We start from the raw sequence: 16,196 nt of genomic DNA, 5'->3' as shown, positions 1-16,196 counted from the left end.
AAATTTGATGTAATTCCGTTCAGCAGTTAGAGCTGTAGCTGCGGCTAAAGGTCCTACGGGAAATTGCATGGGGAAAACGTGTTTTGGGATCCCCCTTTTTTCTCTGCCCCCGCTTGACGAATCACCGTGAAACTTTCAGGATAGGAGCGGACTGGAGCTGACCATAAGTTTTGAAAATTTCTGAGAATTTTGAGGAGATTTGTCAACCGGCGCCAAAGTTATTCCTAATAGAATGTTGTGGATTTCCTATGGAAAATTGGTCCTAACTATAACTATCTACTGGCAACTGCCAGTAGATAAAATATATATATATATATATATATATATATACATTTGTAAAAAGAGCGATTGGAGAGCAATGGTATCTTCATGCTGGATGCAAATGAAAGAGGTGGCAATCGACTACGAAGATTGCGGCAAATTCAATCAAAATTGATCATTAGACTCAAAACTAAGATACCGAAAGGGATGAACTTTGATGAAGAACTTTACGTACATCTTGATTAATATACCCAATATTGAACTGATGAATCATGCAGAAAATAACTCTCAATTGATAGGGCACTATACCCTGATTAGATTAATTGGAAATGAATAAATCGGCAGATATGATTAATTTTTGCTATGGGGTACTAAACCCGGTAACTTCAGCATAACGTTAAAAACATGTGACTATAAACCCTGCATGTCAGTGACATAATTGACAATGAATATAGCGCGAATTGAGCAGCTGCCTTAACTTTACAAAATATTATGTGATTGTGGCAATTGATATAATGTAACAACAGCATCCCCAATGCACAATTACTTTGAAATGTGTATTTTTGCGAATTGAATTTAGTATGTACTACATGTCCCAGCAAGCACCATAACTGCTTAACTGTGATAAATAGTAGACATAGACATGTGACTACTTACCGTGAACAAAGCCTGTGAATCAGGCTGAAACGCGTCGGTCCGAGCATGGAGTAATAAATATCTGAATGATATTACCCTATCTGTGTGCCGCAATTATTTGGAGGAAATTATTGGACGGGCTAGGTTCCAGCCCCTTTTACAGAGCACCCGCAGCAGCGCGCATTATGGTAGAAGGACCATTTTGAAGTGAAGGATATATATGTATATATATACATATTTATATATATAATATATATATATATATTTGCTCCAGATTCATCCAATGCTGCCAAACTCAGGACGGGTGCTGTCTATTCCAGACATGAGGGTGACTCACATAAATTATTACAGCTCCAAAAACAGACTCAAAGCACTCACTGGACTTTTGTTTGTTTTATTTTTGAGCAAATGCATTTCAGCACAATGCCTTCCTCAGTGCTCATTTAAAAACGCCATCAAAAACACACATGTTTAAGTTGTTTTACAAGTAATTTCATGGGGGAACAGGAAATTTACCACGTCCCCACAATGGTACATGGGGGGGGGGCGCGTTGCACTCATGTCGTTGTAGCTAATATCATGCATGATTAAAAGAAACAATTTTGGACACATAACTTGGGTCACTAACACACCCATTTCTCAAACATGACATGATAAATAACTTGATCATAAGTAGCCTGCAAAAACAATTGCGCTATGGACTTTCAATTTCCTCAAGTTGACAAATGTATACAAACAATCTGTCATTATGAGATCTATGTTCTCTGACTCGGTGCTCCTAACAGCATATTCCTCATCTTCTCATTCTTTTATCAGTGAATCCAATCCTTGAAGGTGAAGACTTTGGGCCTGATTACGACTTTGTCGGTCCTACACCGCCATAACCGTGGTGTGATGACCTGCCAGATTAGAAGTTAAATCCTGATTTTGTGGGCGGTCCTGCGGTGGTCTGACTGCGGAGGTCTGCTAGGCTCATAGTAGAGCCTATCATGCAGACTGCCACAGTCAGAACGCTGATTGCACCTTCCTGCACGGTGTGATATATATATCATTTCTGCATGGTATATGCCTCACTGTGCAGGAAGGGGGGTGCAAATCCAGGGGGGCACTACAAGTGCCTGTCGTATGCACCCGCAGGACCAAATCCGGCAGGGGGCCCTTAAGCCCCATTCGGTACCATCCAGCCACCCTTTTCATGGTGGGTTCACTGCTGGGCAAGGGGCAGTGAAATGGCAATTCACAAAATGCTTGGCGTGGTAATTGTAGCACCGCCAAGATATTTATGCCGGTGAAAGACCACCGGCCGAGCGGGATCCTTGATCCTGGTGGTACCAGGGGTCTTGTGGTGGTCCGACTGCCGTTGTAGTAATAATGCAGGCGGTCCCACATTGTGGCGGTTGGTAGAACACAACCACTGGTTAGGAGCATTAAACTCATAATAGCCCCTGCATCAGAGATGTCAACAAAGATTGTGTGCAACCAGCTAGCAGTAGACAAAACTTTACTTCAGCCCAACAACTATGATCTAGATCCCCTTCAAGCTGATACTAATTCCAAAGCCTCATCAGACTTGTGACCTCTATAAATGTAACAATATTTTCTTGAACAATTTACAACTTTAATAAGCCCTTAGTATTTACTTATTTTAATATCATTATTTTATTATAGTATCCATCCTGGAATCCTTCTTGTACGATTAACTGTATTTTGTTGTGATTGAGCTAGTCTTTTTGTTTTTAATCTTCATAGATTCCCAGTGAAAACAATCTTGCATTTTAGATTTTTTTGTCTAGACATTACACTGTCTCCTTCTGAACTGTATTGAATTATTGATATTGCCACCTGCTTCTCAATCACGTCTTGATTCCAAACAGCGAGCAAATGGTTTCTGAGCACAGTCTGTGCGCTGTGAAAATAGAAATGGCTGACTGAACATTAAGTAGCCTATCTTCTTTGAGGGTCAGTCACTAGCTCACAGATAACACAAAATATAATGTACAGCCTGCAATGCTGGAAATTAAATTGGAAATGTTTGCAATTCTAGCCAAGATTGATTTAGACATGAAATTCCTAAAACTATGTCAAAGAAGGTAAGTACACCTAACTCAATATAATAATGGATGTGTTATTCTGTTTGAGATACGGCAATATCTGTTTAACCGCTTCCGTGCGGCGCGAATTCCCCGCCCATGCTGACTCCGCCTTGCGCGGGCGGAGTCATGACGGAACGGTTCCATCATGAGCACAGCTCAACCGACGCTCATGACGGAACCGTTCCGTCATGAGCATGGAAGGGGTTAAAGTAAATTGGTGATAGACCTGTTGACAATAAACTTTCCAATTACATTTTCAAAGCTGTGCAATTGTACTAATAATATGATAGAGTTTGATATTGGAACCCTCAACTGCAGCACAAATAGCTCTCATGAAGTTTTAAAAGCAATAGATTATGTTGTTGAATAATAGGATGACATTCCATGAGCACTCTCTACATCGGTTTTCTTAAACTTTAGGACTTGGGGTGGGGTGTTACCTCTACAGATTAATGCTGAGAAATGGGAAGGTCTTAATCATAAGAAATATATTTATCCTGTTTGTGAAAAAGGATATTTATGAAACTAAATGTTATCTTCATCTGTTCCTTGCTATTAAACATTACATTTTATCATTTACTTCGAGTTTTTACTGTAACATATACCTCTCAAGCTTTTCCTTCATTTATAATCCTCCAACAGCATATGGGGGTCATAAGATTATTACATTTTTCTCTAAATGCAGATAGGTTGATTTTGAATGACAAATGCCAGTGTTTTAATATATACCTATGTTGATCTCTTGACAAGATTAATATCAAATTTGAAATAAACCTGAACTTAAAACTTGAAATGGACGGGTAATACAAATCTGAAGATTCCACTACAGATTTTCCCTGCAGCTCAAGCACACCTTTAAATGATCACATTCCCTGCACCGCTGATCTCTCTGATCAGATTTTATCAAAAAGGCTTCAATAAATAGGCATGAATTGGATCATGCAGTAGTCATCTCTCCCCAGACATAGAAGTGTTGAAGACCTTTCCGCTGTGTGGAATTGTTTCTCTTATTATATTCTGCACCGAGCAAGTTTTCATGACATCTAATCTGTTTCACCAGCACAGGGAATTTAATCTAGACTTTACTCAGTGGAAGCTAGAGCATCATATTAAACATTAGCCTTAAAAAAAAAATATATAACTCTTTTGTCAATGTAATAATTCCTATAATGGATCCTTTTTAAATTTTGTTTCAGGCTGTTCAGAGCCACTGGGAATGAAATCCGGACATATTCAGGATTATCAGGTTTCTGCGTCCAGCACTTTCAAAACACTGAACATGGATATGTTCACCTGGGAACCTCGCCGAGCTCGGCTGGACAAGCAAGGCAAGGTGAACGCCTGGACGTCTGGACGCAGCGACCAGTCACAGTGGCTGCAGGTAGATTTCTGACAGCTCATTACATCACAATGTAGCTTCTGTTTTTCATGGCCAAGGCTTGCTATGGTGTGTGTCTTGTCTTGTGTGGGTGCTTGTGTTTAGTAAAGTTAAGGCTGTGCTGTTTGACTGTTATGATCCCTAGTACACAGGTTTAACTCTTTGTTTTGTGACGTTGTGCACAGAAGGTGTTTTAGTGTGGCTGATGCATTGACCTACCAAATGGTAAAATCCACTCAAGTTTTCAGAATCAGCAACATATGAATATAATCTGTATTGTAACAAATCATACGAAAATGTAACTCATTTACATATAACGCATTACAATTTTAATTGATGATAGCTTGGAATCCTGATCAAAAGTTATTATTTATAATAAGCATTCAATGGCGTTACTGTTTGGCATTTATGTTGAGTGGGCTGTCAGTTGTTGACTAGAAAACACGTTTGCTCACAGCATGTAAAAGGCAATTGGGAATTTATATGTAAATCCTGTCATATTTATGCTTTATGTTGTAAAGGTTTGGTTCCACCAACAATTTAATTGGCAGAAGAATGTGCTGTAGCAGAAGTAATTATTTATAATGTAAATAGCATCAGGGCCCCCGCCGCTCACTTTTGCAATGGATCTTTGACATTATTTTAGAAAATCACTAATCTATTTTCAGTCAATAATGAGAGTTTGATTTAAGGTAGATTGCTTTAGTATAAGTTAGATTGCCTTATTTATTAAATATTTTAGTAAATAATCTTTGTTAGATCAAAAGTTAATTCAGATTAATCTTGATCATCAATTATATGAACAGAAATCGATAATCAATATTAGTTAATCAGATAATTGAAGCAGGTTATATAAAGGAACAAATCCCTATTGTAGCAATGGGTAGAAAATGGTGTCAGCCAGAACCCATAACGAGTTCTAGTTCGAGAGACTGAGAGCAAAGTATAAAGCTTCAGCATTAAAGTCAACTCAATAGACCAGAAAATATAAATAAAAACATAACTTCTCATAAAAAGAGTTCAAGAAACTCGGTAAAGCCTCGGAGCAATGAGACATAAAGTCTCGGTCTGGGTAAATGGATCTGGATAAGTGTCTGGAAAAGAGTGCTGACCTACTCTAGGAACACACACCATTATAGACAACACATTTTATCAATGTTGCAGCTTGCGATCGCCATCCTTCCACAGCCAGCCATTCATCTTGCAATGCTCTCATAGGAACAGGATCACTTCTTCTCTTTTCAAAGAAATACGATAGTCCAAAGAGAGCAAGTTTGAGTTTGCAACTAAGTTATATCATTTCTAAGTTTCAGAATAGGTCATTCTCCCATTCAGGTCTACTTTCCCAGTTGTAAACTACATTTCTATCCTTCCAATATATTAAATATATTCAAGTGTTTAACAATGGTCTATGTAGAAATTTAAATATCAATATAACAAAAAGAAAAACATTTAGCACAGCAACCATTCATTTTATTTAAGATTGCTGTATCACATATATGAACTCTTCATTACCCCATTAAAGACTAATTTCTAATAATTGTGATCTTGTGTAAATAGAAGTATTGTTTGAAAATATATGAAAACATTTTTGCAACTTGTATATAGCATGAAAAGATCAAAAAATTAACATTTTATGCACATAGTCAAGTTACCTTGTTAGGCAAATCTGCCTTAGCCATTTGAGGCCTAATACGAATAAATATGACTGACTATTAGAATTGTATACATTTAAACGCATTCTATTTTCATTAACACCTATCCTACGTTAGTTCTGCACATTCATTGTAAGTTATATAATGTTCGATATTTTTAGAACCATGACTTCACACTGATGGCACTTAGTGATATGTGCTTCATTCAGTGAGGTGCAGCTTCATATGTTTACACAACATGGTTTTCTAGAAGGCTACAGGGGTCTCCACCGACTATCATATCAGTCACAGTAATGTAAAAATGAAGGTAGCTGGGCGAGCCATACATCCAGTGGCATGCCTCTATAGCGATCTACAACACAAGACAGACCCACCAGTTCCTGCGCTATGGGAATAATGGGTAGCGGATGCTGGTCAGGAGTTCACTCATAAAGTGTGCACATGCTTCCTTAAATTTAAAAAGAACTCCTTCAACACACATCTCAAATACATAAAATGTAACTAACTGCACTGCACCAACCTGATTGCCAAAGGGCTAAGCCTATGTTTCTGGGGTCAATATGGACCTGGCCAGGGTGTTACAAGATTAACCCACACTTCATTCACGTGGTATGGCATTGCCCAATTATCTTGGATTACTGGGAGGTGATTATGACCCATATATCCGATATGGTGGGGAAGCAGCTAACTTGAGCGGCACCACAGTGCCTATTGAACTGACCAAGAGGAAAAAGTGCACCCACAATATGCTCAGATTTATCAACCTTCCTCTGGCACTTGCCAAACAGCAAATCTCTATGTCCTGAACATCTTTAACCTCTCCCCTGTTAGGGCGCAGGCTGCCGGACTTAAAGGTGCATATGTGGAACTCGAGATCCCAAGCACAATACAACTACTCCACTGTGTGACCTCACACCCACTGCAATGGGAAGGGTACCTGGACATCTTCGAAAATAAAACAGATGAGACCGCCCTGAGTCCCCTCCCCCATGGTATCTCTAAATTACATGTGCTCTCGCAGGATCTGGAGACCTGGACTGTCAGTGGTGACAAAGGCTGCTGAAGAATCCAGTAAAATGAGAAACAATGGGATAGGCCTTGTCTGTGATGAAGTGGGTGTCTCATATTGGTTTTCAGTTCCTTAATCTAATGAGAAATGTAATCCTCATTCATTTTTGCGGATGTAAACTTCATCTTGCCACGTTTTTTGTCACCAAAGCTGCAAGGATTTACCCAATGTTAGTTGTTGTTCCGTAAATTGAAGAACTCTGCTCACACTGCAGAAAACATGCCCCTGGCTCAAAATACAAACATATTTTTCTTTAGTTGATGCACATTATATTTTAAATAAGCTCTGTCAATGCCTACAGGTATGTCATTATTGTAAGAACACGAGCAAACACCCAAATACATTCACACTATTTATTCAGTGTCTGTGTGAAATCTGCTTTTTTTCATGTATCCTATGTCTGTGCACTATTTGTTATTGACTAAACTACTGGTGCTGCCTTGCACTAACACTGCAAGCTTTTTTTCTTCTGGTCAGCAATGAAAACACACACATACATACAGAGTATTTCCTGCACATGCATACAATTATGTATCAAATGGCACCATAGTCTTGTACATTAATAAGCTGTTCAATATTCTAACATATCCCGATCATATGACAATTATAAATATCTGCAGTTCGCTACCATATAGCATATTTAGCACATTTTTATAATCTCAACATCTGCTATATCAACCTTCCACTACATTTATGTAAAAGGATATTGCAAGCTATCATATGCGTTTAAACATTGTAATGTCGTTCAGCAGTCCACATGTGTTGCTTGAAGGTATTGTACTAGAGGTTCCCAAAAGTCTCTGGGTCTGGATGTTTGCGGTAATTCTTCCGCATAAACCTCTAGTGTCTGCTTTACAGTATGACATATCAGTAAGCCAGTCTTTAAGTCTGAGAGGTCGTTTGCTACCCCGAGAACACTGCAAGCTTAGGGAATAAAAGACCAGCACCACAAGCTTGGAGGATGGTGCAATTTTGTATTAGGTTGTTGTTTGTCTAGAAGGATTTGAGAAAGGACTTGAGGCTGTCCTTGTCTCTTTCCCTGTAAAGGAAACTTCAATCATGAGGTGAGTCGATCAGTATTATGATAAAAAAAATACCTCTGTTTTCTGCCAGGTAGTCAGTAAAAAAGTTCGCCCTCTGTGGTTTAAGTGTCGCGTTTCTAATATCAACAGTAAGGTATTGGAATCAGGAGGAGATTATTGAGTTATTGAGTTTGCAGTTAAAGGACTGCTTTTGGTTAAACGTAATCCCCCTCTCTCATGCTTTCTAATCCAACAAGTTGGATGTTGTCATTAAGTAAATAGTAAAGGAAATGGTATGGAGCATGAGCAGGAGTCTTGGATGAGGGATGATATCAAAGTTGATTTGGAAACTGTGGACTCAAAGTTCAGGAGGGTAGCTTTATGCTAATTGTGTTCAGGACAACACGTTCGGGATACTCATAAAGGAATGTATTGTGGGGTCTGTGATCACAGAACAGTTGGGTATACATAGTGCATATGAGCAAAGATGAATACCTTGAAGTATTGGGGTTGGTGAGAATGTTGGGCACCTTAGGAAACAGTATGTGAGATGCATCAGAGGCTTGAGGTGAGTTGACCGTAAGAAGAGTGTGCTTGCAAGAAAGTACTGGAGAGCCTCGTTTGCAGACTTTGCATTATCTCACAGACATGATCGTGCTTCAGATTTATGGAACCAGTTCACTTAGGAGCTTGGATAGGAGATTTGTGCTCTGGTCATTATTAAAAGGCTGTAATGACGTATGAGGCAAGTAAACACACCTTTCGTATGAACTAAGTCTTTGGATATGTACAAGTGGGAACCTAGAGTGAATTTGAGTGTGCAATATGTTTTAATATTAACCTCAAGTTGGTATTTAAAAGTGTAGAATTATCGTATACATTCTTTACGCTTCACTAGAAATGTTTCAAGTAGACGTTGTTGCTGTACCTGGGATTTTGATTTCTCGTATGCAGTCTTTTATCACATTAATGAAACATAAGCAAACATGTGATTCTCCTCTTAGTACCCAGTAATCTCGAAGCTTTCTTAAGACTGAAACACTATGTACACTTAATTCATCAAATAGAATTAATGGAATATATATTGTTTATCAGAAACAATATGGAAAAAAGAGAATAAGAATCCAAAGTTTTTAGTACATGATCATGTAAAACAGCAGTCTAATGGCATAGCTCACATGTGTATACTCTTGTGGGGGCAAATTGTGATACTACACAATTGTGAAATGTGGTCTGGAGGCAGTATTTGAGCAGAGTAGTGAGACATTAGAGATTGTACCATGTTTTTTGTGTTCATTGAGACTGAAAATAACAAGTAAAATGTACTGTTGCAAAAGGGTATGTCCTTACTAACAAAAAAAGTAGACTAGCTCTAAGGACCCTAGTATGAGAGTATGAGATCAGGCCGTTTATCACTGATTAATGTCTCTGGGCTGGCCCGCTGGGCTCAGGGTTTAGGTGCAATTGATCTTGAAAAACGGGTCCCATAAGGGACTGCTGTAATTTAACCATTTGGGGTACCACTCGGAATAGTGGAAAAAGAGATAGTAAGATGTCACATTAGGTGCAAACAAGTGTTCATCAAGTTGACCCCTCATTTAGTTGAGAGCACATGCAATGCAAAATCATTCTTGTATGTTGAAGGACACAAGTTCAACAGATTTTCCTTATAGTTTCTAAAGTTACACAGGACATGCTGCCATGGCATATGTTTAGGTTCACACTTCCTTCAAGGTACTTTCTGTTTAAACAGGAGAAAGCAAAAGCTATGGTACATACATCAGAAAGAAAAATACAGATTTAAATGATAGGATGCTTGTGTAATAAAAAAATACATGGGTGACAACAGCTTAGGATTAGCCAATGAAACACACACTTTCAGTACTAAGTAGCAATCTTCCATTTATTAGCAGTGGTGACTGCCTCAGAACGGGGGTGGTGAGGCGGGGGATGAAAAAATATAAAACATAAACGTACCTTCGCCGCACATCTCTCTTCTGTCTTTGCCAGCACTGGAACCACCCAGGCTCCCGACTCTCCCAGACAATCACAATGATGTAGGAACAGCGTTGTTATTGGTCTGAGCGGCCTATTTGGTAGCTCAGGCAGTAGCAATGAGGCTGGGCATGTACTCCACTAGGCTGTGGAACACAGCAAAGTGGAGAACATGTCAAGGGCACATGATTGCTTGGCCAACTCCAGAGGGCCGGCCAAGCCGTCAAACGCACTTAGGGAGCGAGTGCAAACCACCCCCTGCTCCCCCTGACGACGGGGAGCCCAGCCTCCCCCACCCCCCACCCCCGCCGACCGGGCTGGAGTCCCGCAAAGTAAAATAAAGTAACAACATCTTTTATTTCAATTTTCCACTGCTCAACGAGCACTAGGGCTGCCACTGTTTATAAGCTTAAGCAAAATGGATCATCAGAATCGGACCGTGAGCCAGAGATGCTGTTTTGCACATTTTTACTTTTACTTGTAAGGTTAATCTTTTCCCAATATTATAGTCATTTGATAGTTTTGCTTTCGTGTTTGGTTACTTGTTCTGCCTATTGCATTGCATGTTTATGTCAATAAAAAACTAAAGGTAGTCCTGGTCAGATGTGATAGTTATCAGATCTGATAAAAAATCCACCTCGCAGGTGTCTGGAATTTATAGGATGCAATAATTGTGTTTCATAAAAAATTTGGGGGAATGATATCTGGATTTTGGTGCTTTCGGCACTGAAGACTGCATATCTGATGAGCACCGAACCTTTTTTTCGTTATGTTCCAGCAGGTTTCACCTGCCAAAATTTAAAGAAGGGTGCCAGGTTTGATGGTACTCCCTTTTTACCGGGTGGGAAAATGTCATTCCACTTGTAATTGCGATCCATGCACTAGCAGGTGTTTGTGAAGGGATTGCAATTTAACGGTCAACTTTTGGTAAGGCTCGAGGTGGGGTAACGCAGGCCTATTTTAACATTTGAGCAGTTGCACGCTCTGCGGTATTCTTGAAAGAAACAATTCAGTTGCCTTTAACACATAACACCTAGTATGTTTACATCACAAAAGCACCAAATGTAGCGAATCATAAAATTATGCATGTGCCCAACTTCAGAAAATATTTTAACTAGTACCCTGATTACAAACTTGTGCAACGTGAACAAAAACACTCTGTTTCAAAATACAATGAAGTACATTCTGCAAAAAAATCAATAAAGGAAAGCAGAAAACACTTGAGGGGGAGCAGTCGGCGTTTTTCTCATAATGTCCAATATATTGGATTCAGTTGGAACCAATTGGTTTAGCAAGAGACAAACAGATCAAAATAGAAAGTTCAATTGCACTTGGCTTTCTACTATGTCAAGAGGAAACATCTTCTGAAGTCGTACTTGCTGTCATGGAAACAAAGATCTTTGTTTTCTTAAACCGTGTCTTTTTATTCTTATAACACAGAAACACAACCATATATCCATATAATGCCTCTTCAGATCCAGGCACTGTTTCCAGAACCTTTATCATATCTTCGTAAAGAGAAAAAAAACATGCAATTAGCCCAGTCGCTACGTGCATATATTAAACTCGCTTCATATTTTTGGAAATGTGTTTGGAATCATCTAAGCATCTTCCAGTACCGTTCTTTGTAGGACGAGTTTTAAGAAAACACATGGAAAAATAATTTGTATTTAGTTGAAAGAACAGGGGGTTCCTGATTTTCAGATATATTCATGTGCAAATTACATCTAAGTTGGGCTGATTTGTCCCTCATTTGAACTCTTTCTCGGCCTTAGGGAACATTCGTAATCAAATGATGTTTTCACTGGAATGTACCAATCTATTTTTAAAGGAAAAAATCTTACATTAGCCTGATCTGAACACATTAGAACTAAATAAAAAATAAAAAACGTCCAGTTCTCTACAAAATATTGCATCAACAACAATCACAACAACAACATCGAAGTTAGAATGTACATTTTTGCTTTCTTTTTCAATTCGCGATCTATTGTGATACCATTGCAGGGATTATTATTAAATGTACCGAATATGTAAGGGGTGTCTAGTGTTAGTCCATGAGGGCCAGAGCCCGGCCAGCTACAGATAAATGTACTGGTTGTTCTACATGTGATTGATTTGCATAGTCGCCGTTTATCCTGGATTTGTGGTATGGCTTCGACCGCTGAGTATCAATATCTTGCACCCTTGCACTTCCCACAAGTCTGTACAGTTACTCAAGCTTTCAAAGCTTCCTTCAACATTCTATGTGATGTGCATATCTGTGCATATGTATTTTCATGCATATCTGAAGATAACATGCATATGAATAGAAAACTTCTAATATTTCGAATGTAACCTTTAGCTATGCATATCTAATTTATGCATAATTATGCCTACTTGTCTTACAGGGTATATCTATACTACTATTATAAAGAGAGAGCTGAAACCTTTGAGGTGGGTAAACTCAAGAAGTACAGCACCAATCACAACACCCAATACAGCATTGTAAAGGGGAGATGCAGCAGATGGACATAGGCTATACAGCTGGCCACCATATACATTACAAAGGTCAAACAACCTTAGGGGTAAAGTAGTCCCTTGTGGGCGTTGGTGTGGGCGTGTCAAAGTACACTTGGGCGTTGGCAGGGGCATGACACAACAGTGCTGTCAGATGGGCGTGCCACAAATAAAACAAAAAATGGGCGAGTACTTCAGTAGCGCGCCTTTCACAAACACGTGCCCATTCACAATACCCCTTCGCGTCTCACACGTCTGTCTACAAACACCAAGCTGCGCCACATTCGCGCTCATTGCCATTCCGGTGCCATTAATCACATATAGTGCGGCGCAAACTTTGTGGGCGTAAGCGTTGTCAGAGGGGGCTGCACTAAAATTAACAACAAAAAGGGGCGTGGCTTTCACCATTAATGTGCACGCACATTCAAGCTCCGCCTTGGCGTTCTGATCACTTCTCACACGGCCGTATCAAAACACCAACGGGCGCCGCATTGACGGACCTTGCCATACTGCCTACAAAATTAAACTAACAAAACAAAACTTTACTCCTTTAGGAACGTAAGATTTCTCAGAAGTGGCTGCAGGGAAAAAAAACAAAAGGGGCGCACAAGCGCGCCATTCACTCACTGCGACATTCACGCTCCAACGGCTCCAGCGGACACTGAAGGCAGGCAGCGTACCACACGATCTAAGCCACTTCACAATGAAAATTTAGTCCGGGGCTCAGGCGGGGCTTTAAACCAGCCCTCGCAAACACGGGATCACGCCGGGCACTGTCAGCGTACACACATTAACGCTTACTATTACAAACATTACACACATAACATTTCATACCCGGACAACGTCGGGATGGGATGCTAGTATCCAATAAAATTAATGAAAATCTTACAAGCAGCTGCTAAGCACTCTAAAAAATACACCCTAAAATAACATAAGTTAAACATGTCAAATAAACAGCTAAATAAACCTATTTTTAGAGCCAAAGAAAATAAATTGCTCCATAAATGTTCACCTCTGACAATGGAACTCACACTCTGCTTTCAGGCTTATGATTTGGATTTTTTCTTGACAGAAGATGCAGGAAAGGCAAGCTGTGTCCGATATCGCGGAATGTTTGCTTACTACTAAACAATAACTATACACATTATCTGGTGGAATCCTATTGGTGACCCCATGCAAGCCACGTTGCTTAAGACAAGGGATGGATGATTACTAAAGCAAATGTAGATGGGCTAAAAATGTGGGCAGACTAGTTATGAGAACAAGGTAGGCCGTTGTTATATTTCTAGCACCTATAGAGCATGCTTAAACAGGTCAGTGCCGTGGTGTTAGGGAACAGAAACAGTACACAAGGCTCACAGCTTAGTTATATGCTTGTTAAAGAGCTATGTTTTTAGAAGTTAGCTGAATCTGGTTTAAGAGGGGTTGTCCTAATCTCCAATTGCATATCATCGGCATAGTTGTAAATACTGAGATTCATTTTTTTTCTTCAGAAATACGTATGCACAAATTGAAAAGGTAGGGGGACAAAGAGGACCTTTGCCTTTAATTATTTAAAACGTCTTCATAAAGAAGTAATTGAGGGCATTGCATATAGTCTGGGTAGGCAGAATCGTTACGGTCACTCTTTCGGAATTTGATAATTTGAACAGAATTCTGAAAATGTCCTTTGACATATTTGTTGAGTTTATAATTGTATCTAAAGGAAAGACAGATTTGGCTCGTATGATTAATTTTTTGAACTTTTTTAGATGTAGTAGATAAACTTGCTTTTTGTCGGATGAGGAATCACTCGGTCATTTTCATTTGACTCCTCAGAGTTCAAGTTTTACTAGTTTTAAATCTTCTGTAAACCCTTTTGACGCATCGTGGTGCCTAGCCAGTGTAGCTTTCCGGAGGGGGCATGCTTATTGCTGGCTTCTGTTAATCAAGCTGCCATTCCTTAATTGTGTTGGTTTATGTTGGCATTTATATTAGGTAGATTAGTTGCCAATGAACAGCAGAAGGAGTCTCTATTGACTTGGGCCCAATCCCTAAATACAATTCCCATGGTAGGAGAGTGGTTTTGAAAGGACCAGGTCAACAAGTGAGAATTTAATTAGGTAATGGTCTGACTAAGCACAGGGCATGACCATGAGGTTAGATACAGATAGATTGGCAGACCAAACCTGATTTGCATGCAAGTAGTGCTGCTGACATAAATCCATGTCAGCAAGTCCTCCAAAATGGTGGGCTTGTGAGTGTGCCATATTGTGCTAATCTCCAAGCACCTCTGTGAACCATTGCATGTTGTGTAACCACAAGACCCAGACGAAATCTGGGATGAGGGAACCAGAGGCACGGGGTGCTAGGAGCCGGCAGCCTCCAAAGGAAACTGTTTATTACAATAGAGCCGCTCCCAGTGGGGTGTTGTTAATGTTAATACTAGTGCTAGTCAACTCGTGAGTGCAGGCATCTCACAAAAAGTAAAGGACTGGTCTCACACACCACCTGGTGTCATGCTTCTTCATTGACCAGTCCTCGCCCTCTAAAAACTTGGTTTGATAGAGGGCGAGCATACAACTGACGACAGGGACGCACTTCTAAAGCAAGTGGGGGCCCATACAAAAAGATAGTGAGGTTAAAAAAAACCAAAACACAGATCACTTTGTTTTAATTACCATATCAATTCCAGCAATATTAACATGTATTTGACATCTATATTGGCTTTTTAACCTCACTATCTTTTTGTATGGGCCCCCACTTAGTTTAGAAGTGCATCCCTGTCATCAGGTGTATGCCCGCACTCTTTCAAACCAAGTTTTTAGAGGGCGAGAACTGATCAATGACGAAGCATGACACCAGGTGGTGTGTGAGACCAGTCCTTCACTTTTTGTGAAATGCCTGCACTCACAAATTGACTAGCACTAGCACTAACGATACCCCACTGGGAGCGGCTCTATTGTGATAAACAACAATTGCATGTTCACACACACCAACACATTGCCTTGGGTTGAAAAACATCAATAAAACTTTATTTTTATGCAGCATTATTTATTTATTTTAATTACGTTTGTAATGTAGTATGATCATAAGCCTGCACATGGAATGTCATGGTCCTTTACACCTGCCTCGATTGTATAACGCTCTGAGGGGTGAACCCTGGATGAAATGAAGAACAATTTAACCTATAGAAAAAAACACTCCTCTTTCAGGAGAACTACCCAAACAAGAGAGTCTACCCTTGAACATTCCCCTAATATTTGTATCTTCCTGGAGTTATGCCCTCCCCTGTTAAGTGCACAATTACTCTCCAGCTAGGTTTGTGCTCTACAAATACCAACACAAACATACATTGGAGAGATAAGTATCTGAGATGACAACAAATTCAAGTTCAAGGCCAATTAGAGGTTTTAGGTATTAATTCATTATAATCAACTAGTAAGCACAGATTTTAAAGTATAAGTAATAAGGTACACGAGAGAAACTTCAAATACAATTTTAAAAAGTCAGCAGTTAAGTGAGGAGAGTGACAGCGGGGTGAACAAGGTGATATTCGTCTTCTGTGGTTGATCCCTCATGGGATTTATAAGCTTATGTAGGAACTGTTGT

At 39.6% G+C, this 16,196-nt stretch overlaps 1 protein-coding gene across 1 annotated transcript in view; it reads left to right on the top strand.

The window, feature by feature from the left end:
• EDIL3 (EGF like and discoidin domains 3) overlaps positions 1–16,196 on the top strand; it is a 1,767,398-nt gene that overhangs the window by 1,413,304 nt on the left and 337,898 nt on the right. The window contains exon 10 of the mRNA XM_078675331.1: positions 4,187–4,371. Within this exon, the coding sequence (XP_078531457.1) occupies positions 4,187–4,371 (185 nt within the window). The remainder of the gene's footprint in view (positions 1–4,186; positions 4,372–16,196) is intronic.

This window comes from Lissotriton helveticus, chromosome 2_1, assembly GCF_964261635.1.
Source record: "Lissotriton helveticus chromosome 2_1, aLisHel1.1, whole genome shotgun sequence".
In the NCBI taxonomy this organism is placed as follows: Eukaryota; Metazoa; Chordata; class Amphibia; order Caudata; family Salamandridae; genus Lissotriton; species Lissotriton helveticus.
This window is presented reverse-complemented; position numbering and strand designations above follow the sequence as displayed.